Below are 24,780 nucleotides of genomic sequence, written 5' to 3'. Positions count from 1 at the left end.
ATATAGGGTTATCATTACCATCTTTCTAAATTCCATATATATGTGTTAGTATGCTGTAATGTTCTTTATCTTTCTGGCTTACTTCACTCTGTATAATGGGCTCCAGTTTCATCCATCTCATTAGAACTGATTCAAATGAATTCTTTTTAACGGCTGAGTAATATTCCACGGTGTATACGTACTACAGCTTCCTTATCCATTCATCTGCTGATGGGCATCTAGGTTGCTTCCATGTCCTGGCTATTATAAACAGTGCTGTGATGAACATTGGGGTGCATGTGTCTCTTTCAGATCTGGTTTCCTCAGTGTGTATGCCCAGAAGTGGGATTGCTGGGTCATATGGCAGTTCTATTTCCAGTTTTTTAAGAAATCTCCACACTGTTTTCCATAGTGGCTGTACTAGTCTGCATTCCCACCAACAGTGTAAGAGGGTTCCCTTTCCTCCACACCCTCTCCAGCATTTATTGCTTGTAGACTTTTGGATAGCAGCCATCCTGACTGGCGTGTAATGGTACCTCATTGTGGTTTTGATTTGCATTTCTCTAATAATGAGTGATGTTGAGCATCTTTTCATGTGTTTGTTAGCCATCTGTATGTCTTCTTTGGAGAAATGTCTGTTTAGTTCTTTGGCCCATTTTTTGATTGGGTCATTTATTTTTCTGGAATTGAGCTTCAGGAGTTGCTTGTATATTTTTGAGATTAATCCTTCATACCACATATTCTTTATTCATTCATCTCTTGATGGACACTTAGGTTGCTTCCGTATCTTGGCTGTTGTCAAGAACTCCACAGTACATACACACTTTCAAATTAGTGTTTTTTTTTTCTTTGGATAAATACCCAGAAGAGGAATTGCTGGGTCCCCAGAAGTCATTCTTGATGCGCCCCTCTATCACCCTGACCTCCCAATTGAATTGGTTACCAAATTCTGTCAATCTTTTCTAAACAGTGTCTTTTAGGAGTCCACCCACATCCTTTTCTTTTCTTCACTGCCTATATAGTAGCTGAACTTTTAAGTTTCCTTGTGAGATTGTAAGCTCCACGAAAGCACAGATCCTTTCTGATTTCCTCCCATCCTTGTATCTCTGCTTTTGTGGCAACTGTATCATTGACCCTTGAATAACGTGGGAGCTAGGGGGTTACTGAACAGTTGGAAGCTCATATATAACATATACATTTCTGCATACTCTGTTTCTCCATATCTGCAGGTTCAACCAACTGAGGTTCATGTAGTGCATATTTATCGAAAAGTATCTGTGTAAAAGTAAATTCCATATTTCAAACCCATGTTGTTCAAAGATCAATTGTAATTATTTAATATATATCTGATCAACAAATAAACATATTAAAGCTGCACTAGACTTTAAATCTTTGTAAGATTTGGAGAGAAATGAAAGAAAAAAATAATTACAGGAAAGAATAAACATAAGCGATAGGATAAAAGACAGAATTAATATGGATTACTCATAGGTCAAAAATAAGATCAACTAGAGCTGTGGATATATTTTGGGAAGTTACTGGTAAATAACTTTCCATAGATAGCTTGGGGTCAGGTGATAAAGGCAACAGATTTTATGCTTGTTGAGAGAAAAGTAGAGTTTTTAAGCAGGATGGTGATAAATTGGAAGCAGAACTTAAGTATGTGCTAGTTGAAGCAAAACCCCAATATTAATTCAAATGTGATATGATGAGGACATAGATTTGGAAATCAGCAGTAGAGATTACAAAGGATATTCGAGAGAGAGAGAGAAATACTTAAAGAAAATGTGCCAGGGTAAGTGAATGTGGGGTATGGATATAACTTCCTTCATTACGTATTTTAATGAGCCTCTCTAGGCCTGTCTTTACTCTGCAAAGGAATTTCCCCTAGATTTGTTTAGTTTATAGTTATTTTCAATTATATCTATGCCCTATAGAAAACAAAATATGGAAAAACTGCTTAAACTAGTATTTCAGTTCCAGCACCACTGACATTTTGGACTGCATAATTCTTTGTGGTAAGGGTTACCCTGCACATTGTGAGATGCTTAGCCACTTTCCTGTCCTCTACCCACTAGTTACCATTAGCATCAGCCTACCCAGTTGTGGCAACTAAAAACGTCTGTAGACACTGCTAAGTGTCCTCTGGGGGTGGGGATAGAAGGGCATTTCCCCCACTGAAGAACCACTGCTCTAAAAATATAGAGTCCTGAAAACCACATAATATCATCTATACAAATATTTACTATAATATAACAAGCACATTTTCATTCCAGTTCAGAAAATGACACCTTTATTAAGGAAAAATACATCTCATGTTAAATGCAAACATAACTTTAAAAGAGATTTTTATAATCTTCAAATGTACTTACATTGAGCTCTAAAACTATTCCAAGGCAATCAATCAGCAGTGACACAAGTGTGGCCACGGTAATGATAACCACAGTTATGATAATGTGGAAAACTGATGAAAGATTCCCACCGAAAAACACATTGGCAATTACCTGCCAAATATAAACAGATTATTTAGAGAGGGACTCTCAGAGCTGTGCAGGAGATTTAAAAGAGAATTTTATATTATAGTAGTTGGGACTATATAAAATTCAGTAAGGCAATCAATCAAATCTTAAGTCATATGAATGAATGTTGTATCTTTTCCAAACTATTTACATACAGACAAACACTCACATCAATAACAAGTATTCTTTGTTGAACCGTTAAAACAGGCAGTGGCTTACATTCCAGACTCAGAACATGGCATACTCCTGAGGGAACAAACATATTTCTGAAGTGTAAGAGAGACCTTGAGAAGTTACCTTATTCTTCTTCCTTGAGTCCAATAAGGTTACCATTAACACAAACTACAGATGCTATTTAGATTATCTGAAGGACCTCTAAGGAAAGAGTCAGCACAATATATTTTAATAATAATGCATGTTTAATATCCTTTACTAACAGGAAACTAACTTCATATAACCTAAATCCTATCTGGTACAAGTTAAGTGTATTTTATCTTGCTTTTCCTTAGCAAAAATGGAGAAGAGTTGATTACCATTTTCCACTGATACTCAGATTAGGAAATCACTCAACAGTTACCTATTTGTGTGTGTGCTAACTCTCTTTAGTCATGCCCGACTCTTTGAGACCCCATGGACTGTAGCCCACCAGGCTCCTCTGTCCATGGGATTCCCCAGGCAAGAAAGCTGGAGCGGGTTGTCATGCCCTCCTCCAGAGGACCTTCCTGACCTGAGGATCAAACCTGTGTCTCTTACATCTCCTGCACTGGCATGCAGGTTCTTCACCACTATCACCACCTGGTAAGCCCAGTTACCTATTTAATACCTATTTAATGTGTCCTACACTGTATAATGCTAAGAGAAAATGTCTAGGAGATGATTCCTATTCTGAGGAATTAACATCCTAATTAGAGAGATTCAAACAATCCAATGAAACAAATAGTAATCAGTTTTTGACAGGACAGAAAAAAGTCAAATATAATTTAGAACTAGACAGTGCCACCCAAGATGGATGGGTCATAGTGGAGAAGTCTGACAGAATGTGGTCCACTGGAGATGGGAATGGCAAACCACTTCAGTATTCTTGCCTTGAGAACCCCATGAACAGTATGAAAAGGCAAAATGATAGGACACTGAAAGAGGAACTCCCCAGGTCAGTAGGTGCCCAATATGCTAATGGAGATCAGTGGAGAAATAACTCCAGAAAGAATGAAGGGTTGGAACCAAAGCAAAAACAACACCCAGTTGTGGATGGGACTGGTGATAGAAGCAAGGTCCGATGCTGTAAAGAGCAATATTGCATAGGAACCTGAAATGTTAGGTCCATGAATCATGGCAAATTGAAAGTGGTCAACAGGAGATGGCAAGAGTGAATGTTGACATTCTAGGAATCAGTGAACTAAAATGGACTGGAATGGGTGAATTTAACTCAGATGACCATTATATCTACTATTGCCGGCAAGAATCCCTTAGAAGAAATGGAGTAGCCATCATAGTCAACAAAATGCAGTACTTGGATGCAATCTCAAAAATGACAGAAAGATCACTGTTCGTTTCCAAGGCAAACCATTCAATATCACGGTAATCCAAGCCTATGCCCTGACCAGAAATGCTGAAAAAGCTGAAGTTGAATGGTTCTATGAAGACCTACAAAACCTTTTAGAACTAATACCCAAAAAAGATGTCCTTTTCATTATAGGAGACTGGAATGCAAAAGCAGGAAGTCAAGAAATACCTGGAGTAACAGGCAAATTGGCCTTGGAGTACAGAATGAAGCAGGGCAAAGGCTAATAGAGTTTTGCCAAGAGAACACACTGGTCATAGCAAACACCGTCTTCCAACAACACAAGAGAAGACCCTACACATGGACATCAACAGATGGTCAATGCCGAAATCAGATTGATTATATTCTTTGTAGCCAAAGATGGAGAAGCTCTATACAGTCAGCAAAAACAAGACCGGGAGCTGACTGTGGCTCAGATCATGAACTCCTCATTGCCAAATTCAGACTGAAATTGAAGAAAGTAGGGAAAACCACTAGACCATTCCGGTATGACCTAAATCAAATCCCTTATGATTATAGAGTGGAAGTGAGAAATAGATTTAAGTGACTAGATCTGATAGAGTGCCTGATGAACTATGGACGGAGGTTCATGACATTGTACAGGAGACAGGGATCAAGACCATCCCCAAGTAAAAGAAATGTGAAAAAGCAAAATGGCTGTCTGAGGAGGCCTTACAAATAGCTGTGAAAAGAAGAGAAGCAAAAGCAAAGGAGAAAAGGAAAGATATTCCCATATGAATGCAGAGTTCCAAAGAATAGCAAGGAGAGATAAGAAAGCCTTCCTCAGCAATCAATGTAAAGAAATAGAGGAAAACAATAGAATGGGAAAGACTAGAGATCTCTTCAAGAAAATTAGAGATACCAAGGGAACATTTCATGCAAAGATGGGTTCGATAAAGGACAGAAATGGTATGGACCTAACAGAAGCAGAAGATATTAAGAAGTGGCAAGAATACACAGAAGAACTGTACAAAAAAGATCTTCACGACCCAGATAAACATGATGGTATGATCACTCACCTAGAGCCAGATATACTGGAATATGAATTCAAGTGGGCCTTAGGAAGCATTACTATGAACAAAGCTAGTGGAGGTGATGGAATACCAGTTGAGCTATTTCAAATCCTGAAAGATGATGCTGTGAAAGTGCTGCACTCAATATGCCAGCAATTTGGAAAACTCATCAGTGGCCTCAGGACTGGAAAAGGTCAGTTTTCATTCCAATCCCAAAGAAAGGCAATGCCAAAGAATGCTCAAACTACCACACAATTGCAGTCATCTCACACACTAGTAAAGTAATGCTCAAAATTCTCCAAGCCAGGCTTCAGCAATATGTGAACTGTGAACTTCCAGATGTCCAAGCTGGTTTTAGAAAAGGCAGAGGAACCAGAGATCAAACTGCCAACATTTGCTGGACCATAGAGAAAGCAAGAGAGTTCCAGAAAAACATCTATTTCTGCCTTACTGACTATGCCAAAGCCTTTGACTGTGTGGATCACAATGAACTGTGGAAAATTCTGAAAGAGATGGGAATATCAGACCACCTGACCTGCCTCTTGAGAAACCTGTATGCAGGTCAGGAAGCAACAGTTAGAACTGGACATGGAACAACAGACTGGTTCCAAATAGGAAAATGAGTACATCAAGGCTGTATATTGTCACCCTGCTTATTTAACTTGTATGCAGAGTACATCATGAGAAATGCTGGGCTGGAAGAAGCACAAGCTGGAATCAAGATTGCTGGGAGAAATATCAATAACCTCAGACAATGCAGATGATACCACCCTTTTGGCAGAAAGTGAAGAAGAACTAAAGAGCCTCTTGATGAAAGTGAAAGAGGAGAGTGAAAAAGTTGGCTTAAAGCTCAACATTCAGAAACCTAAGATCATGTCATTTGGTCCCATCACTTCATGGCAAATAGATGTGGAAACAGTGGAAACAGTGGTTGACTTATTTTTTTGGGCTCCAAAATCACTGCAGATGGTGATTGCAGCCATGAAATTAAAAGACATTTACTCCTTGGAAGGAAAGTTATGACCAACCTAGACAGCATATTAAAAAGCAGAGACATTACTTTGTCAACAAAGGTCTATCTAGTCAAGGCTATGGTTTTTCCAGTATTCATATATGGATGTGAGAGTCGGACTATAAAGAAAGCTAAGCACTGAAGAATTGATGCTTTTGAACTGTGGTGTTGGAGAAGACTGTTGAGAGTCCCTTGGATTGCAAGGAGATCCAACCAGTCCATGCAAAGGAGATCAGTCCTGGGTGTTCATTGGAAGGACTGATGTTGAAGCTGAAGAGCTGACTCATTTGAAAAGTCCCTGATGTTGGGAAAGACTGGGGGCAGGAGAAGGGGACGACAGAGGATGAGATAGTTAGATGGTATCACCGACTAATGGACATAAGTTTGGGTAAACTCCAGGAGTTGGTGATGGACAGGGAGGCCTGGCGTGCTGCAATTCATGGGGTTGCAGAGAGTCAGACACTGAGCAAGTGAACTGAACTGAACTTAGCTATCTAGTTCTGTCTCCATGTGAGTAACTGGCTTTATCGTATTCCTGAAATGTCCTTTTCTTACTTTGGCTTGAGGAAGAGCTTGAAACACAAGATGGGATTTAGAGCAGAATTATAGACCAAGGCAAGAGTGTGAAAAAGAGCAAAGAGAATAGGAAAGATACATATGGGGGGGCAAGGAGGAGACAGTCTAAACAGGGTGGTAACTGCAAAAGAACCACAAGAAAAGAGTTGGAAATGGTAGGACTGGATCAGATGCTGGGGACCTTAAGGAAGTCAGTTCCCCAAGCTGTGATAAGTAACATTTCTAGTTAAGTAACAGTGCCCCATTGAGTGGATACTGACATAACTCTGCTAATAATTAAATGGGGATACTAATCACTGTGCTACCCTGATAGCTCAGTTGGTAAAGAATCCGCCCGCAATGCAGGAGACCCTGGTTCGATTCCTAGGTTGGGATGATCTGCTGGAGAAGGGATAGGCTACCCACTTCAGTATGCTTGGACTTCCCTTGGGCTCAGCTGGTAAAGAATCTGCCCACAGTGCGGGAGACCTGGGCTCAGTCTCTGGGTTGGGAAGATCCCCTGGAGAAGGAAAAGGCTACCCACTCCAGTATCTGGCCTGGAAAATTCCATGGACTCTCTAGTCCATGGGGTCACAAAGAGTTGGACACGACTGAGTGACTTTCACTTTCACTAATCACTTTTACTCATTTTGGTTTTTGGTAATTGGTAATGTCCTTCCAAATATTATCTCATTTTGAGTGCATTCTTAATGATGAAGTTCACTCAGTGGGGCAAACTAGTGCAGATATTTATTAGGGGTAGACTGGTTTTGTGGCATCCTTGGACATGGCCAGCTACTTTACCTGTGTGTGAGTAGAAATCACTTTGATTATATTAATGCCAATCGTATGTTTGTGTGTGCGTGCGTGTGTGTGTGTGTGCATGTGCAGAAAAGAGAGAAAGAAAAAGGAAGTGAATGGGTGAGGAATATACAAAGTTCCTCTGCCCACTATCTGCTACCATGGCAGAGATCTTGATTTAGTTCTGTCTTCCTGTCAGGGCAGCTAGAAAGGAAACACAAGTCTCAAGTACTGAAGACAGAAGCTGTGCAGGTGGAGTGACTCAGAAGTCCACGAGCAGCTCACCAGAAGCCACATGAGAATATACCATCTGTCACTGCTGATCTAGGGATCAGATGTGAACCTAAAGTACTGGGTGGAAACTAAAATAAAACCATTTCCTGCATCCAACAATAGTTAGCTCTTTGATTCAAAATTATTCATCAAGTTCAATCTACTGTTCCCTGTATTCAAGGGGGTGAGCTGGTCTGTGGGTTATATATTTGTAAGTGAGGACAAATGCTAACTGTAAGGGACATACATAGTGCTGACCATGTCTTCATTCCTTTTCCCTGTGCTGTTCCTTACCCAGAATCAGCATAAGGCAAGCACTGGTCTGCCTCTAGAAGCCTGCCCATTAGTTAGTGTATCTGAAGCTTTGCATGCATTTCACTTCACACATTAGATCCATTGACAGTGTACTGTATAAACAGCCTCTAGGAATAGATCCTAAGACTAAGCCTTTTCAGTGTGATTCCTGAAAGAACCACTATGAAGCAGGATCATGTTTTTCGGCTAAATGGTACAGTGGATTTTTAGTTTGCTATATAAGGGATTCCTGACAAAGCCACATTATCCAACTTTCTGCAAAAGGAATCAGTTCTCTTTTACTTAATCTTCCTCTACGAATCCAGGTAGATGATATAATATAACTTGGAGATGACTTTATAAGTGAAATATATCAATATACAGATATAGATAAAAATTCATAATAAACATATTTATAAATTTATGCATAAATACATGCTTGTTTTATATTTATATAAAATATTTATAAACTTAGTAAATATATAAATAAAATTATCTCTAAAACTCATGGTTTAAAATAAATTTTAAGTTTTCATGAAAGATAAAATATTTTAGTCTTTTAAAAGATAATACAATTGATCATATCTGTCCTATGGTGCTTTTAATACATGTTGACTTATAAAACATTTTAGCCAAAAGACAATTTTGTAAAACCTGTTTTAAACCTTAGTGCTAATTTGTTTGTAAGAATGAGTAAAAGAAAATCTTGGTTTGACTCTATTAAAGGCTGACATTCATTTTGGAATGCAGTTGTATAAATATTTATATTTATGCTAATATAAACTAAACCACCAAACATGATTTTCAAAACCAACTTTTGAAAAAACATCTCGTAAACATTTGAATATGAATTATCTTTTAACTGATTAAAAGAGAAAATTTCATGAATTATATTTCTTGTCATGCACTTGGGAATTTGCAGAATCAAATGATTTATAATTGTACTAAATTAATGCAGTAGAGAAATGACCTAGCTAAAGTTTTGAAAGAGACTGTGCTTACCTCTCTAGTCACAAAGCATTCAATTGGGTACGTCAAAATGACAGTGACTCCATAACAAAACCTTCCAAATGTTACCAAGTCATCATTTCTGCAATAATTTTCAAACAAGTCTCCTAGAGAACAATATAAAATAGATTTACTTAATAGATACTGGATATTTGAGATAAATACCTAATAAATTTGATATTGTATATTTATTATATAAGTAAAGGTACATAAACATCCTTTAATTAATACAACAGACAGTTAAGTCTAAATATAAATTTTACATTCAAAAGCTACATAATTGCTGCTGGGTATTAAAACTAGCACATGCTCCACTTGAAAGAAAATTTATCACTAATGCTTTTTCTCTTACTCTCATTGTTTGTTTTCAGAAGATTAGCCTTAAATTTGTATCAACGTCTGAAAAATACTTTTATCCATTGTCTTCTTATACCAGAATCAACTCCCTAAATTCTTGTGCATTGGTTTTATAAACTTGCTTCTGGTCTTTGTTCCTAGTAAGTAAGTGACTTCATTATTAAAAAAAAAAAAAGTTGTTAAAATAAACAAATTTCCTTTTGAAATGTTATTCTTAGATCAAGGACAATCCTGAAAGGAACAGTAGACTAGTACATGTAAGGAGCTGAATTTCCTGTGTATCACTCTATAGAGTTTAATCACAAACCCAGGGCTACAGCAAGGAATTCCAAACACACACTATCTTTCATGGTCTCTGATGAGCCCAAGTATAAATGCGCTGACTGAAAATGGTGAAAATATGGTTAGTTCCCAGGCAAAGTATTATATTTAATTAGTTCCAAACTAAATGATGGACCATATATACCTTGGAACCAATTCTTATTTAGAGACTATTTTGTTAGACACATGTGAAGAAATACAGGATCTAATGAGAGCACAGATCATGTCAACGAAAAGTTTCCCAATATAGAAACAAATATTTGGGGTTGTTTATTTCCTAAATAAAATACTTACATTTTAAAACGTTTGTCATAGTTTTCAGTTAAACTGAATAGAAAATTAGATAAAAGTCACACACTACCACACTGTTTATATATAAAAAAATTAATAATAATCCTCTGTATACTTCTTTTTCATTAAAAGATTGAATGACTTGCTTCTTCCCAAGACTTCTTTAAGTCTTATTTTCCCCGCCTTCCTTTTAACTGGAGTAAATGTACATTAATTTCTAGTGTCCTTTTTGGGCAGAAGGAGATTAAATCACAAAGCAAGAGTGGCAGTCGTGGTTAGTTCAAGGTTGACAGAAGATTCCAGCACTCTAGGAAAAAGGACTCAAGCTCCCTGTTCTCTAACTTCCACTAAAATACGGGCCCTGCATCTTTTCAAAAGTCACTGGAAAACTCAAGAACAATAGATTTCTCACTGCCCCACAAGCTGGAGTTTGTGTAATGAGAGAGAAAAGAAGCCTGCAGTGTGCACAAACCAGACTGGATTTGCTTAAGGCAAAATGGCCTAAAGAAACAGTGTCAGCTTATTCTAGCTTGACTGTAAGCGTATTTTAGGGAATTATAGCTAGAAAAGGAAAAAAAAAAAAGACCAAAATCAACCTGTCAGCTTTGTTATGTAAAGACTTAATTATATCTGAACAATTACTACTGATAAAAACACCAGGAAGGTGTGACTAAGAGAAAGGGTTTATGTCTTAGAGAAAAGGCATTTTGAAGCCAAGATTCTGTGGAGATTGGAGCCTAAAGGCCATTTGTCTTTCAAACTGTGCAGCTTTAGTGATATATGGCAATGTTTTGAAACAATTTTTATCAAGACTTTCAAGGTCACTTCATTATTATACTGTAATGGCACACACAGGTATTATATTTTTGATAGCATTGGGATTATGATATTAATCACTCTTTTTTGAAGTCATCTTTCTTTGTTTCTTGAGAAATCTCTCCTTAAAATCATAGTCACCTGTAACCTAAATTTGGAACAATGCACCATTCACCCAAGAGTACCTCAAAGGCATCCGAAAAGTAAGCCAAGAAGAACTAGAGGCTAAGAGACAGCTATTAGTGGGTTATATGTGGCCAAAATGGGGTAGACAGCAAGACGGAATGAAAAGAAAATGGGACTGAGAGTCAGGAGCCGTGTTTTCCACTTTGTCACCAGCCAGCTTGGGCAAGTTACTCTGCCTCTTTGTGTTCTAAGCAGGGGGGTAAAACTAGTTATTCCACTTACCTTCCTAGGGTTGTCTGAAGGTCAAATGCAATAATAGACCTGCAAAAGCCATGGAATGCATGAATCACGGCATTTAGCTGGCTGCCAGACTACCCTAACTAGCACACTACATAGATGAGTGAATGTAAGAGTCATGGACACAGAAGAGATGACCACTCAGTTGTTGGATGAACAGAAGAAAAGAAGTGAATTCAGTGCCCTAGGGTGAGAATGGAGGTGGGAGGAAATGGGCTGCTTTTGTGGGAAAGGTGGTATTTTGCATTTTTAAAGCAAGAGTAGAACAACTAAGTAGAAATGTCCTTGGTTGTTGGATGAACAGAAGAAAAGAAGGAGAGGAGATAGGATTTGAAAGCAAAGTGGAAGCACTCAGAGGAAAAAAAAAACATGAATGGAGTGAATGATGATATGTTGGACTCTTTTCTCTACAGGGAGTCCTCAGAACTGTTAAGTAATTCAGAGAGGTCCATGAGAATCAGAACCAAGAAGATTGTTAGCCCTGATGAGTTGAGAGGATACTGTTGTCTTTGAAAGTGAAACTGCAGTGGACTAGTAGAGAGGGAAGCCAGAATTCATGTGCTTTGAAGTGAAACCATCAAAGGAAGGAGAATGGACTACAGAAAAAGCTTAGCAGTTTAAAAATGAGAAAATTAGGAAAGGGAGGCAGGTAGAGGAATGTGTTCTACTTTGAAGTAGAGCATTGGGTATAATAAATGAGAAGTGATAGCACCACTCCATACGAACACCAAAATATGTTAAGATAGAATTTCTCTTTTTACCTTGGGTGTAGCCAGTAAATGTCAAGTATCCACACGTAGCAAAGAGAATACTGATAAATACAGAAATCAAGGTGGACACATGGATGATGTGAGACCACTTAGCTACTGTAGGTTCTTCCAAAGAACCATAAACTAAGAAGCAGTTATGGTGGCAAATAAATGCTGCAATACAAGGGGGGAAAAAAGCATTATTAAAGCAAATCACATAGTTCTTCTCCCTTGGAAAATTCAGAGACATATGCTACTTTGAAATACTAATGAATTGAAGTTCAAATATACTAATTTACTAGAAATGCCAGAAATAATCTTTCTAACAGCTGTAGGAATGAGAAATTTCATTTGTATTAGGCTCATGTGATCTTTTCATGTCACTCTTGATATAAACCAGGCCTATCCAACTTTCTCTCCCATTTCCTAGTGGCCTTTCCAATCTTAAAGGAAATCTAAACAACACCATATTTTCAGCCCAGGGCTTCCTTTCCCATCTGGGATATAACAGAGTCACTCTAGATGCCTGGCCAATTCACAATACTTTGTATGCAAGGAAGAAGTCTGTTAACACTTGCTAGATTTTCAAGTTAAGAAACAAGAAGACTTTAATGAGTTTTCTGCATGAGGAAAAGACTTGTTAAAATTGAAGCAAATTTTAGTGATGAGTGAGAGTGGTTTGCGCCTAATTTTATGCTGGCACAAACTGGATCATACGCTGCTAATAGGAAGTCTAAAACTTAAGACATCTGCTTTCCAGACACAAATACGAGGCAAAGCACTTTTTCATGGTACAGAAGACCCCTCATTGAGAAAGGACCTTGGAAACCATGTACTCACCAAATGACATCACACCAACAGCCTGAATGGCATTGGGCTTTGCAAATATCCAAGCATCTTCTGTTTTTGGTCTAGAAGAGAATCGGTTAATTTGAAGAATGATTAAACAAACACAGGCATAAGCATACAAGAAAACAATAAATGATGTCACGCTATAAGCTGAACATCTTCAAGTCAGAAATTTATAAGGAGTCCTCATTCATCTTCCTGAATTGTAAATACATTCCCCAGGAATATTGATGTAATCTGTTAACCTTGCTCCTTGAACATGTACGCCAAATACACTTAGAAAGAATCTAGTTTCACATATTTAACATAGATTACTTAATACTGTCACTGTGTTTGTCAATTTAATAAGAAACATTTGTTATGCACATTTGAGATACTCAATGAGGAAGATAACATTAATAAAGCAAAGTTCTTCCTCAATTAATCAGTGCTGCCCTTCATTTCCTTCTAACTCATTCTTCCAGGCTCATCCTACCCAGAGGAAATTCACAGCTGGCACTACACTTTATAGAGAAAGGTGGACTGAACTAATATTAATTGAAAAGGTCCTTAACGATGTTCCAGGAACCATCCTATGCTATCTCAATCTTCACAGCAACACTGAAGTATTCTTATCACCATTGAAAGCATTAGGAAAGTCAAGCTCTGGATGATGACACATCTGGTCAAGCTTCCACAGTCAGTAAAGAAGCTGAGCTTTGCCTCTTTGGTCTGTCCATCTCTTCTTTACTGAGCTGTCAGTCACTTCCAATTCCCGCCTGTGTACACACTTCTCAAAGAGGTTTTAGAAATATATGCACTTGCAACTGCCTGAATAACCCTCTTTCCTGGTGTCATTAAAGTATCTGCCACCCTGGCTATAGTCACAGATTGGTCTCCTTGATGAACAGTGAAGAACACAGGCTCCAGTCTGTATTGATCTTCTGGTCCTATGTACTTATTAGTGATCTTAGACAAATACTTTCTGTGCTTCAGTTTTTTTTTTTTTTTAATTTAGTTACAAATGTATTTATTTGCCTGTGTTGGCGCTTAGTTGCAGCACACGGGATCTTTCCTTTGCGCTGCATGGACTCTTTGCTGGGGTACCTGAGCTCAATAGTTGTGGAGCTTGGGCTCAGCCACTCTGCAGCATGTGGGAGCTTAGCTCCTCGACCAGGGATCGAACCCACGTCCTCTGCATTGCAAGGTGGATTCTTAACCACTGGACCACCAGGGAAGTCCCCGTGCTTCAATTTTGACATCTATAAAATGCGGATAATAATAATAATGCCTAATTCACTGAGTTATTATATAAATTAAATGAGAAAAATATGTAAAATCTGGGAGAGAACCTAGCATACGGTAAGTATTCCATAAATGGTTAATAGTATTATCAGCTTATGTCTGAACATTGTTATCATTATTCAGTTGCATTTAATAGAAGGTAGCAAAGGTCCAAAAGTATGGCCAGCTTCCCTGAAAAGGAAAGCCTTGAGTGAGACCCCCAAAATGCATAAAGACGGAAGAGGAGGACAGGAAAGAAGGGTCCTAGAAAGTAGAAAGGCACCAGGTGTAAAACCATCTATTTTGTAAGTTTGTGATTCATTCTCAAGGCAGACACAAAAAATGTCTCATTTGTTTGGTCAGAGTTAGCGCGATTTATGCATTATGTCACTGCTTTGCATATTTGAAATGAGCAGTTACAAACTCAAAAGAACTAAGTAGCATACAAGTGAGGCCTCCTGCTGTTACAAGGCTTGCTGAGTCTCAGAGATTTTTGAGTGGGAGCTGCTGCCACCTGCTGCCTCCACTGATCTGACTGCAGTGAACATTACCCATAGCAGCATACCTGTCAAATTCCCACGTTAATGTGGAAAAATATACACTTGGCCCATAGTCCTTAAAAAGATTTTTTTTTCGAAAAGGCAGCATTAATAACTGTAGAAGCTTGAAGATTTTTAACTTTCTAATATTTTAAATGATCTGCTTCTCCTGTTAGGGTTTTTGCATGTTAGTGATAATTTTTCCTTTCAGTACAGATTGTGGTGGTACCCTATGTTTTGACTCTTATATGAGTAATAAAAAAGTACGAGTTTTATTTTTCTTCATTCATTTCAGTTTAAAACGCTCTTCCTAGTCCATATGGTTCCTTGAAATTCCTAGATAAGATGGAGAAATAGTAACTACAATAATTTTGGATTCTCTGTGCTCATCTTAATGATGCTGATTTCATAAGAGGAAAAAATACCAAAAACATGTTACATATAGGGAAAAATATGTCCAAATCTAGAAAGAGAAGGAGACACTGAATATGGTTTTCCAATCTTTTATAAATAAGCCTGGGATTGAGTTCCAGAAAAATGTGTGTGTTAGTTGCTCAGTCATGTCTGACTCTTTGTGACCCCAAGGACTGTAGCCCCCCAGGCTTCTCTGTCCATAGGATTCTCCAGGCAAGAACACTGGAGTGGAATGCCATCCCCTTCTCCAGAGAATCTTCCCGATAGAGATATTGAACCCTGGTCTCCTGCACTGCAGGCAGATTCTTTACCGTTTGAGCCATGGGAAGGCCAGAAAAATAGTTCCACACACAAAAAAAGAGAAAGTTTCTTGATATACTTTGTGATATCTTGATACCCAGTGTGGATAAGAATGTAAAGCATAGATGGCTCTGATTTCAGATGCTGAAAATGGAAGATGAAATATTATCAAATGCAATCAAGCAATGTATAAGAGAAAGAACCATGTCTAAGAGGAGTTTTTCCAATAAGTGCAAGAGTAGTTCAGTAATAGAAAAATCTATTAGTATAATTCATCACATTAACAGATTAATGGAGAATAAAAAGCTTATGACTGACCATTTCAAAACATGTAGAAAAGCCCACAATCTAGTATTTATTCTGACAAGAATATTAAGCAAGTTATTATTAAAGCAGAACTTTCTTGACCTAATAAAGAATGTATACCAAAACCTATAGCAAATAACATATTTAAAAGTGAAAATTTAGAAATATTACAATTAAAGGCATGCACTAGATGATGTTCACTATCACTGCTTCCAGAATATACTACTGGATTTCCTAGCTCATGCAATAAAATAACACATAGTGATAAGCTATGTAATCACTGGGAAGTGATAAATTTGGATACAAGATAATTATGTACACAGAAAATTCAGGGGAATCTACTGACAAGCAATTGGAATTAATAAAAACATTCAGCAATTTCACTGGACACAAGCTCGATACACGAAAATCAATAGGATTGATGTACACAAATGAAAACATTTTTTAAATGGCAATGATAAAAAACTAAAAAATATGCATAATATTAATAGTATGATATAATTTTATTGAAAGACAAACAAATGGAGAGATATACCATATTTATGAATGGGAAGACTCAACTGACATCATGTAATGTCAATTCCCTCCAAACTAATATTTAATTTCAAAGAATAAAACATAATATTGATGGAACAGAGCTTGTTTTAAATCTATAAAAGCAAAAACTATAAAGATAAAAATTGATAAACCTGGTTAAATTAATAGAAGGTAAACATAAAATGTATAGGGGCTTCCCAGGTGGCGTTAATGGTAAAGAATCTGTCTGCCAATACAGGAGATGCAAGAGATGTGGGTTTGAGCCCTGGGTCAGGAAGATCCCCTGGAGAAGGAAATGGCAATCTGCTCCAGTATTCTTGCCTGAAAAATCCCATGGACAGAGCAGTCTGACAGGCTACAGTTCATGAGCCCCGCAGAGAGTTAGATACAACTGCAGGACTGAGCACACGTCCAGAACATGCATAAAATGTACAGTAAAATAATCCATATTCAAAGTTAAAAAGTAAAGAAAAGCTAAAAACTGACAGATGAAATTTGTCTTGCATATAGCCAACAAAGGGTTATTATCCAGTGTACATTAAATGCTCCTGCATAACATAAGGAAAAATGTTCCAATGAACAATAGACAACTGTTAATTGATAGAAAAAGAATTGAGAATGGCAACAAATATGCTATATGTTGCTCACCCTCCTTAATTATTAGAGAAACTCAAATGAAATACACTTTCAAAAAAATCATTTTACACATAGTTCAATAATAGCAATGTTAAGAAATTGCTAGGAAAGAACAAGATACAATTATTACGGGAGGAACCAAAAACTGTAAACACTATGGAGACGATCTTGGCAATATTCAGTAGAGTTGAAGGCAATCAAAGCTTATAAGCAGACAATTTAAATTCCTAAAGCATGAGATTGTGTGCTATAGAGCAATTAAAAAGAGTCACCCAGCGCTAATTTGATCAAAATGGAAATATTGTGTTGGCCAAAAAGTTCATTCGGAGATTTCCGTAACATCTAATGGAAAAACCCGAACAAATGTTTTGGCCAGCCCAATATACTGAATACAATATTGAGGAGAAAATAGTGATTATGTTAGAGAATGTACATTTTTCTTTTACCATCATGATTATTTATGTATATTTTACAAACATTCTAATCAAAAAGTAAATACTATTGCCAATACAGAAATGCATAGCCTAAGTACAAAGGCATGAACAGGAATGATTCAAACCAACTTAAGAATAATAGTTATGTCTGGGAAAAAAGAAATGAATCCAACTTAAGGATAATGGTTAACCTCTGGGGAAAGAGAAATAAACTGACTTTTAAATATGATAGTTCATTGCTGATAAAGACTGGAACCAAATATAGAAAACTGTTTCAAAAAGATCTAGCTCAATTTACTGCTTTCTGAACTTTATATAATTGTACAATATTTTCTAATGAAAGCTTTTTGAATTTGAACCTAGTTTTTAACCTTAAATTTCCACATTCTATGACTGAAATTATGTTCCTCCTGCTGGAAAGTCATTCGATTCATTCAATTTTCAACAAATATTAATTTGCTGAACACTTAGTGTGGCAATCACTGTTATGACCACTGGAAATGCTGCGGGGAAAAAGACAAAACAAAGAGGTCAAATATCTTTTATTCTGTATGATAATCTAGAATAGCATCATACAATGGGTGTTGGGGAGGAAGAAAATTTCCTCCACTCTTCTAGGTTCTTCTGGCTGCTCTAAGAATTAAATTGACAGGAGATAGAGTAACAGGAGAAAATGAAGCAAAAAATTAATGACCAATACAAAGGAGAGACCCAGGGGAAACTGCCCAAATGGCCAAAAACCTTACCTTAAATACCATCTTCAGTTAAAGATAAAAGAGGTTGCTGGGGGCAGTGGTTTGGGACTTCAAAAGTAAGGAAGGCAATTCACATGGAGATGGAAAAGTAAATATTTGGTAAACAAATGTTTGCTGGGCCTTGAGGAGCCCCTGCCCAGTTTCTCCTCCACACCTACTACATACTCTTTGCTGGTATCTCTGGGGATAGCTCTATTTCAGGAATGTCCCTCTGTCTAAATTCTCTTAAGCAGTGAGGAAGAAGGTCAAAGGCACTTCCTGAGTCTTCCAGGTCTTGACTGTTTTCAGCTTGAAATAATCCGCTGGCCAAAGAAACATATTTCGGGGTGGCAAATTTTGCTCCCTTACAATTGCTTTCTATGCTGATGGAAATGTTCTACATCTGCGCTGTCCGACATGATGACCACTAGACACATGTGGCTGCTGAGCATTTAAAATTATGGCTAGGGCAAATTAATTTTTAATTTCATTTAATTTTATCTAAATAGTCACATGTAAAGGAAGATAAATTAGGAGTTTGGGATTAACATATACACTTTTATACATAAAATAGTAAACAACAAGGACCCACTGTATAGCACAGGGAAATCTACTCAGTATCTTATAATAACCTACCATGGAAAAGAGTCTTAAAGAGAATGCACACACACGCACGCACACACACACACATATATACACACACACACAGACATTTATATGTAAAACTGAATCACTTGTCCATACACCTGCACCTAACACAACACTGTAAACTAATTATATTTCAATAAAAAAATTGTAAAATAAAAAAATAGTCACATGTGGCTGTTTGCTACTGTGTTGGACAAAAGAGATCTAAATGGAGTTCTATAGGTATTTTCTGTTGCAGAAAACATAATTACCTTCTAATGGTCTAAAAGAGTTAAAGAAATTACTTCAAGAGGGCTCATTTTTCTTGTATTGTAGCTTACATCATAAGTTTCAGCCACTTGAACTTTCTGAGAGGCAGGTAGAAGAATGGAGGAGATGAATGTAACAATAAACAAGAATATTTTGTTAACTTAGAAAGAACCATGGCTACCAAAAAATTTGAAAAAAAGAACAAAAAAGCAAAAAAAATACTGAGAAACAAATCAAAATTTTCATTATGAATAGGGATAGAGGGAAAACACAGTACATAGTAGTCATATTGAAATATTATTAAGTGTGAATCAAGTGAAGACAATCTGTTTTTACAAAGTGATTAGGTTATAGGATGAGCACTTCCCTTTTTTAATTTTAAAGAATAATTCACAATAAGTTACCTGTAAAGTAGAAATGGTTTTCAAATGATTTTTCAAAATGAAATTAACATTAGTTAACATACAACTCTTCAGGAGTATTTCTTTTGCACAAAGAGAGGCTAATTTTCTTCTGAAGAATCCTCCATAGAACTGCTCTCTGATTTCTTTTTGGTTTAGATTTTTCTGTTGGTGCCATAAAGATTCATTTCCTTGAGAGCTGAAACCAACCACATTTATTGGTGTATTTCTAGAGTCTGCAGTGGAAGCCAACAGCTTTGAAATTAGTCCACTGATGTCAACAGCGTCTTTTCAGCAAGCGTCAGTGTTACCTAATGATGAATAAACCAGCTTTTAATCCCCATTTGGCTCCTGCCTGCTTCTTTCATTCCTGCTGGCTATAGATAAAATTGTGGTTAATACTATCAATAAGGGAAAACTAGAACAATAGTGAACTCAATTCCCATTGTGAAAGAACTTTCTCTCAACTAAGAAAAAACATAATTACAGCAAGCTGAAATGGAAAAAAAAATGAGCTTTGGGGTCAGACAGACTTGGATTTAAATTTTACCTTTATGATATACTAGCAGGCTGACTCTCAGCAGATTACTTAATGACACTGGTTTCAGTTTTCTCTGCTGTAGAACAGAGACAGTATTAATTCTATTTTATATATCTGACTTTTCTAGTGGTCCAGTGGTTAAGAATCCACCTTCCAATGCAGGGGACTTGGGTTTAATCCCTGGTTGGGGACCTAAGATTCCACATGCTGCAGGGCAACTAAGCCCGTGCCTGCCCCACAACTAAGACCTCATGCAGCCCACTAAATAAGTATTTTTTAAAAGGGCTATGAGAAAATGAATAAAAGTGTGGTATCTAGTGGACAACCAGGGTTAGATGGGGCTCCTTCTGCTCTTTTTCCCTTTCTTCATGTTGCCACTAAAGTAATAATACATGTCTTAGTCTGGGTGGAAGGACCTGCAAGTGCATGAAATGCAATGTCTACCATGGTATTCATACTCTTGTAGAAAATGAAGGGACTATGAGAAAGGCAAGTGATTCTTATTTTAAATAAGTGAATGATTAATCTTGATAACAGACGATATATCTGTAACTGGTTTTGATAATGATGAAAAAGATGAAAGGTTCATTTATGCTTTGGATAGTCACAGTAAATATTCAGTGTTCTCTCCCACCCACCATACTCCAAACAATGTTCTTCACAACCGGGCCGGCCAAATTAGTGCAATTTCCAGCTGCAGAAGGCCACTCAAGTTCAGGGTCCTCGGAGTTGCTCACCTCATTCCAGGGTTTATACCTGAGCTCCAGAGTCAGTTTCCCAAGCTTAGCTGGGGAGCTGCTCTGTAGTGACATAAATTTTGCTACAGTGGTGTGACTACCACCAGTGGAAGATAATTAAACATTTGAATAAAAGAGGGCACTCATCGAACCTTAAGATATTTGACATCGAAAATGGATAGAGAGGCAAATTGCCTGATTATTTAATCACCACTTGGATAACATCTTAGACTTATCACTTGAGAGGGAAAAAAGTATAACATTAACTTTAAAAATTTTAAGATTGTATCTATATATATGCACACACACATTAAGGGTTATTCTTATTTTTTTGTTATACAATTTTCTGATTATAGAAAGCATTTTATTCCGTCCATGTTGCAAAAGTAAAATGTTTTTCTTTTGTATTTCACCACGGGGAAACACTATGAAAGAATATTTATGCATTTCATCATCAGCATCCTTAAATATATAAATAACTACAGGGACATTTAAGTTCATTTCTTGAACTCTTAGCCCTACCTTTTCATAGAGAGATAGAAGCTATCTTATCTTGTTACATTAGGAAACTGAAAGTTTCACTTTCAGGAATTATTTGGAGGACCTATGTTTTATTTCAATAAGGTGATATGGCCTTGCACATATAAAATCTTCAGGTGTGTGTGTGTGTGTGTGTGTGTGTTGAACAGTCTTTGGAAGCAATGGAAAATTAATTTTTACCAAATTGAAGATGTAGTAACTTCACTGAATGCACAAATAACAGGCAGAGGTAATTGATTCCCAGTTTTGCAGGGCTGGGGGGTAGCTAAAGAAATATTTAGCAAAGTAATATAAAATCTTATTTTAGTCCTTTTTTTTACACAGAAATCTTTTCCCCAAACTTTCAATTAAGTGCTAATCCAGGTAGTTCTTCTTTTATCCCCCCAGTCTCTCTGTCTGCTGTTTTTCATGGCGCAGTGGAATAACTTTCCTAAAGAGGAAAATGTATTTTAAATAAAATGCTTGGATTTATACTTAAATCTGCAGGCAAATTAATAATCAAGTGTTAAACCTGGACATCCAATTAAACTCAGTGGATGGGACACATGAACTTAACTTCTTGTCTCAGACCTTACTAGAATGATACCAAAGGAATTTAAATGGAAGACAAATCCCCAGGGAGGGGATGGCAGAAGAAGAGACATCAATGAAAGAAGATATTTTGAAAAAAGGGAAGTGGATGCTTAGAATGTCACTCATAACTGCTGAGAATGGAAAAAGGCACAACAACACAGAGGGAGCTAATGACGTGAGAGAGCTGAATATCTCTGCTAAAGCCCTGTGTGTGCAGGACTCAGACATACCAGGATGCTACTCAGGATGCTCTAGCAAAAGGACAACACAAAGAAAAAAGAAGGATTTGAGAAACTGAATGTAGGGTGTCTAACACAAAATAGAGGTGAGAGGAAGTCCCAGAAAGACAGTGGGACAGCAAACTGAGAAATTACTCTATCCAGAAAAGAAAGAGGACAAAGGTTCTGAAAGGAGGTCTCTAGTGAAAAATAACAAGATTGGCGGATGATCTTATATGTTTGAGCATTTGGAAAAGGAATAACAAAATTAAGCCAAATCAAAAGCTAAACGAGGAGAAAATATTTTTAAAAGACATCTTACAAAGGACTCATTATCTCCAAAATATACAAAGAGCACATAAAACTCAACAATAAGAACACAAACAACCCAATTTAAAAATGGCCAAAGATCCCCTGATCCCCTAACAGACACCTCATTGAAGAAGATATCTTGAGAGCAAACAGGCATATGCAAAGATGCTCCAAACCATGTGTCACCAGGGAAATGCCAATTAAAACAACACTGAGATACCACTGTACCCCTTACAAGAAAAAAAAAAAAGGACATCTATTAGTCTGGCCGGAATCTAGAACACTGGCAACTCCAAACGTTGGTGAGAATGTGGAGCAATAGGAATTCTCATTCACTGTCAGTGGAAATGCAAACTGGTACAGCTACTCTGGGAGACAGTTTGATGGTTTCTAACAAAACTAAACACATTCTTATCATAGGATCCAGCAATCACATTGCTTAGTATTTACCCAAAGAATTTGAAAACATATTCCACACACAAACCTGCCACACCAATATAATACAGCTTTATTCCTAATTGCCAAACATGGAAACAACCAAGATAATCCTTCTGGAGGTTGATGGATAAACTCTGGTATATCCAGATGATAGAATATTACTTAGTATGAGAAAGAGATGAGCTATCAAGCCACGAATAAACATGAACAAACCTTACATACATATTACTTGAATAAGAAGCCATTTTGAAAAGGCTATTTAGTCTATGACTTCAACTGTAGTTGAAAAGGCAACTGGAAAGGGCAAAATTACAGAGAAAGTAAAAAGATCAGCAGTTTCCAGTGGTTAGGGGTGGAGGAAAGGCGTGAATAGAGGAAACACACAGGAATTTTGGGGAAGTGAAATACACTGCATGTTTATATAATGATGGATACATGTCATTATACATTAGTGCAAACCTACAAAATGTGCAATACCAAGAGTGAACTCTAATGTAAACTAAGGATTTTGGGTAATATGATGTGCTAACCTAGATTCATCAATTGTAACCCATGTACCATCTAGTAGAGGATGCTGATAATGGGCGAGGCTATCCATTTGTGAGACTAGAGGGTTTGTGAGAAATCTCTGTACCTTCCTCTTAACTTTGTTGTAACCTAAAAACTGCTTAAAAAAAAAAACAAAAATTTTTTTAAAAAGCTAAACTGAATACCGAATGAAACATGATTCAAAACAGAACCAAAAACACGTCTTGACTCTAGAAAAAAAAATACAAGAAAAGAAATCAGTTCAGTTCAGTCAGTCATGTCTGACTCTTCATGGGTCGGACCCATGAACCGCAGCACACCAGGCCTCCCTGTCCATCACCAACTCCCGGAGTCCACCTAAACCCATGTCCACTGAGTCGGTGATGCCATCCAACCATCTCTTCCTCTGTCGTCCCCTTCTCCTCCCACCCTCAATCTTTTCCAGCATCAGGGTCTTTTCCAATGAGTCAGTTCTTCACATCAGGTGGCCAAAGTATCGGAGTTTCAGCTTCAACATCAGTCCTTCCAGTGAACACCCAGGACTGATCTTCTTTAGGATGGACTGGTTGGATCTCCTTGCAGGCCAAGGGACTCTCAAGAGTCGTCTTCAACACCACAGTTTAAAAGCATCAATTCTTTGGTGCTCCGCTTTCTTCACAGTCCAACTCTCACATCCATACATGACCACTGGAAAAACCATAGCCTTGACTAGACAGGCCTTTGTTGACAAAGTAATGTCTCTGCTTTTTAATATGCTGTCTAGGTTGGTCATAACATTCCTTCCAAGGAGTAAGAGTCTTTTAATTTCATGGCTGCAGTCACCATCTGTGGTGATTTTGGAGTCCCAAAAAATAAAGTCAGCCACTGTTTCCACTGTTTCCTCATCTATTTGCCATGAAGTGATGGGACCGGATGCCATGATCTTAGGTTTCTGAATGTTGAGCTTTAAGCCAACTTTTTCACTCTCCTCTTTCACTTTTATCAAGAGGCTCTTTAGTTCTTCTTTGCTTTCTGCCACTTAAGGGTGGTGTCATCTGCATATCTGAGGTTATTGATATTTCTCCCAGCAATCTTGATTCCAGCTTGTGCTTCCTCCAGCCCAAGGTTTCTCATGATGTACTCTGCATATAAGTTAAATAAGCAGGGTGACAATATACAGCTTTTATGTACTCCTTTTCCTATTTGGAACCAGTCTGTTGTTCCATGTCCAGTTCTAACTGTTGCTTCCTGACCTGCATACAGGTTTCTTAAGAGGCAGGTCAGGTGGTCTGGTGTTCCCATCTCCTTCAGAATTTTCCACAGTTTATTGTTATCCACACAGTCAAAGGCTTTGGCATAGTCAATAAAGCAGAAATAGATGATTTTCTGAAATTTCTTGCTTTTTAAATTTTGAAAATTGTGTTGTTTTCACACATTATGATATGGTAGAAGAAGAAAAATTATTCAAAAGAGCTCAGTCCTCATTTACCATAGGACAACAGTCAGAATCCTTAAACAGCAGTTACAAGCACGTTACCTAGACATAAAAATGTAAATGCCAAAAGAACAGCTGAAATAGGAAAGAATTTGGTTAGGAGGCAGTTCTATTTAATTAAAAGCAATTTATAATAT

The 24,780-nt window shown here is 37.3% G+C and overlaps 1 protein-coding gene across 5 annotated transcripts in view; it reads right to left on the bottom strand.

Annotated features, from left to right (window-relative positions):
• The window catches only part of SLC38A11 (solute carrier family 38 member 11), a 56,565-nt gene that overhangs the window by 9,319 nt on the left and 22,466 nt on the right, over nt 1–24,780 (bottom strand). For 4 of the 5 annotated variants that reach the window (XM_043894898.1, XM_043894896.1, XM_043894899.1 and 1 more), the window contains 4 exons: nt 12,813–12,883; nt 11,985–12,146; nt 9,010–9,122; nt 2,352–2,483 (listed from right to left, as the gene is read on the bottom strand). In XM_043894898.1, coding sequence (XP_043750833.1) covers nt 2,352–2,483; nt 9,010–9,122; nt 11,985–12,146; nt 12,813–12,883 — 478 coding nt within the window. The remainder of the gene's footprint in view (nt 1–2,351; nt 2,484–9,009; nt 9,123–11,984; nt 12,147–12,812; nt 12,884–24,780) is intronic. The other variant, XM_043894897.1, reaches the window with a different exon arrangement.

Source organism: Cervus elaphus, chromosome 33, assembly GCF_910594005.1.
Source record: "Cervus elaphus chromosome 33, mCerEla1.1, whole genome shotgun sequence".
Classification (NCBI taxonomy): Eukaryota; Metazoa; Chordata; class Mammalia; order Artiodactyla; family Cervidae; genus Cervus; species Cervus elaphus.
The sequence above is the reverse complement of the archived record's forward strand: the minus strand, read 5'-3'. Positions and strand labels throughout refer to the sequence as shown.